This window comes from Capsicum annuum, unplaced genomic scaffold, assembly GCF_002878395.1.
Source record: "Capsicum annuum cultivar UCD-10X-F1 unplaced genomic scaffold, UCD10Xv1.1 ctg52234, whole genome shotgun sequence".
In the NCBI taxonomy this organism is placed as follows: Eukaryota; Viridiplantae; Streptophyta; class Magnoliopsida; order Solanales; family Solanaceae; genus Capsicum; species Capsicum annuum.
Genome location: NW_025860244.1, coordinates 2,181 through 5,281, shown reverse-complemented (window position 1 = coordinate 5,281; position 3,101 = coordinate 2,181). Strand labels below are relative to the sequence as shown.

At 37.3% G+C, this 3,101-nt stretch overlaps 1 protein-coding gene across 1 annotated transcript; it reads right to left on the bottom strand.

Moving 5' to 3' along the window:
- Positions 1–2,127: 2,127 nt before the first annotated feature.
- Positions 2,128–2,829, bottom strand: LOC124892942 (the record flags this gene model as incomplete). The annotated part of the gene is made up of 3 exons (XM_047404113.1): positions 2,709–2,829; positions 2,503–2,619; positions 2,128–2,399 (listed from the first exon to the last, which is right to left on the bottom strand). Coding segments are annotated over exons 1-3 (510 nt in total), but the record flags the coding sequence as incomplete, so codon positions are not given.
- Positions 2,830–3,101: the final 272 nt, after the last annotated feature.

Sequence of the window (3,101 nt, the reverse complement as noted above, 5' to 3'; positions counted from 1 at the left end):
AATTGACTTTTATATAAAAAAAAAATAATCTTTTTATTTATTTATTTATTTTAGTAAATTTAAATTTTAAAATTACTTTTTCCTTATATAGAAATACTAATATTTAAAATTAAATTTAATATTTTAAATTACAAAATTAAGAAATTTAATTTAATAAAATAAATTTCTAATGAATATTTTCTTAGAATTTGTTTTGGGTCAATATGTATCAAGTTAAAAAGAAATAAAGAAAAATATTTAGTAAAATTTTATTATTGTGAAAGATAAACATAATGCACTATCCAATAATGTTTAATAATATCATATTTTGCATATGCAAAATATAGCATCCCATGTTTAATTAATATACTACTCGGTGAGTTATTGATGATTACTATTGGATATGATAAAATTATATTAATTTTTATAGTAATAACATAATCAATCGCTTTTAGATAATTATTATGAGTCATCTAGATATTAAGAAAATAAATAATATTTAATGAAAAATAAAATAGATATAAAATATGAAATTAACTCTTAATGTTTTAAATTAAATTTTCGTCTTTCGAACGATGATTTTACTATATCACTCCTTATTATAAGTCATTTATGTATTAGAAAAATAAGAATAACAAAATGATATGTCAACAAAAAAAATTTGATTGACTATCAAAATTATATTAGTGCCACGTAAATTGGGACGGGACTGAAGAAGATATAAAGCAACAGATATTATTTGAAAATAAAATAAAAAGTAATGTAAATAACTATAATTAACAAAAAAAAAATTGACTGATTTCTACTTCAGCTGCTTCAGTCGTGATTTTACTATATCACCCCTAATTAATTATTATGGTCATTTAAGCATTGTGCCACATAAGTTGAGATAGAAAAAATATTATAAATCACAATGATAAAAAATTTAAATTATTTAAAAAATATAATTGGCTGTCGTCGACACAAAATTCTGGACAAAGAGAGTAGCATATATTATTCAAAAATTACTTAAAAAGTATTATAAATTACAATTGTTAACAACTTACAACAAACAATAACAGGCCCAGTGTATTCCCACAAAGTGGGGTCTGGGGAGGGTAAGATGTACGCAGTCCATACCACTATCTCCGAAGAAGTAGAGAGGTTGTTTTCGATAGACCCTCGACTCAGAATCTCAAATAATACACCAAGACCGTAAAGGAACATGAAACAGGAAAGGTTGTCATGCAGACATAAGAAATAATAGAAATAAATATCAGCGAAGTACGAAATAAGAGAAATACGAGCAATACGAAATAAGAAATAAGAACTAGGACACCCACTTACCCACCCCACCCGAACTCACCTGGCTAAAGGCTCTTACTCAAGGACACATGCCTGGGGTTACTGCCCGGATACGCACTCGCGCTCCTAAAACCTAGCCACAATCCATACACTCGCCCTAACCTTCTACCCTAATCCGTGACCTCCACACCTTCCTGTCTAGGGTCATGTCCCCAGTGAGCTGCAGCTGCTCCATGTCATGTCTAATCACCTCTCTCCAGTATTTATTTATCCTACCTCTACCCCTCCTAAATCCATCTAAAGCCAGTCTCTCACACCTCCGAACTGGGGCATCCGTGCCTCTCCTCATTACATGCCCAAACCATCTCAACCTTCCTTCTCGCATCTTATCCTCCACCGAAGCCACTTCCACCTTCTCTCGAATAGTTTCATTCCTAACTCTATCCCCTATAGTAAGTCTACACATCAATCGCAACATTCTCATTTCCGCCACTTTCAGTCTTTGGATGTGAGAGTTTTTGACTGGCCAACACTCCGCTCCAACAGCATGGCCAAACGGACTGCCACTCTGTAGAATTTTTCTTTAAGCTTAAGGGGGACCTTCTTATCACACAACACTCCTGAAGCGAGCATCCACTTCATTCATACTGCTCCAATACGTTTAGAGACATCCTCATCAATCTCGCCATTCCCCTGGATAATAGACTTAAGATACTTAAAACTATCCCTCTTACAAATAACCTGGGAATCTAAACTCACCACCACTTTATCCTCCTGACTCGCATCACTAAACTTGCATTCCAAATACTCCGTCTAGGACCTACTCAACCTGAACCCCTTCGATTCCAGGGTTTGCCTCCAAACCTTCAATTTCTCATTCACACACCCCCACGTCTCATCACTCAGCACTACATCGTCTGCAAATAACATACACCAAGGCACCTCACCCTGAATACTCCGCATCAACACGTCCATCACCACTTCAAAAAGGAAAGGGCTAAGAGTCGAACCCTGATGCAGACCTATCTCGACCGAAAAATGCCCTGAGTCACCTCCCGCCGTCCTCACCCGAGTCTTCCCTCTACCGTACATCTCCTTAATAGCTCTGATGTACGCTACCGGAACACCTCTTACCTCTAAGCATCTCCAAAGAACCTCCCCAGGGACTTTGTCATACGCCTTCTCTAAGTCGATGAACACCATGTGCAAATCCCTCTTTCTTTCTCTATATTGCAATACCAATCTCCTCACCAGATGGATTGTCTCTGTCGTTGAGCGACCAGGCATAAAACCAAACTGATTCTCCGAAATGGACACTACTCTCCTCAATCTCCGCTTGACCACCCTCTCCTAAATCTTCATAGTGTGACTCAACAACTTAATTCCCCTATAGTTGTTGCAACTCTGAACATCGCTCTTGTTTTTATATAGCGGAATCATCGTACTCCATCTCCAAGCCTCAAACATTCTTGCAGTCTTGAAAATGACGTTAAACAAATCTGTCAACCACCTTAAACCCGCCTCACCTGCATACTTCCAAAAATCCACTGAAATCTCGTCCGGCATCGTCGCCCTACCCCTTCGCATCCTACGAATCACCTCTGAGACTTCCTCAACCTTAAAATATCTACAGTAGCTGAAATTATGGCTCTTTTCCGAGCGCTTCAGCTCCCCTATCACAATGCCTCTGTCTCCCTCCTCGTTTAAAAATCTATGAAAATACTCATGCCATCTCTTCTTAATGTGAACATCCTCCACCAAAACTCTTCCCCTCTCCCTTAATACACTTCACTTGATCGAGGTCCCGACCCCTCCTCTCACTAGCCTTAGCAAGCGTA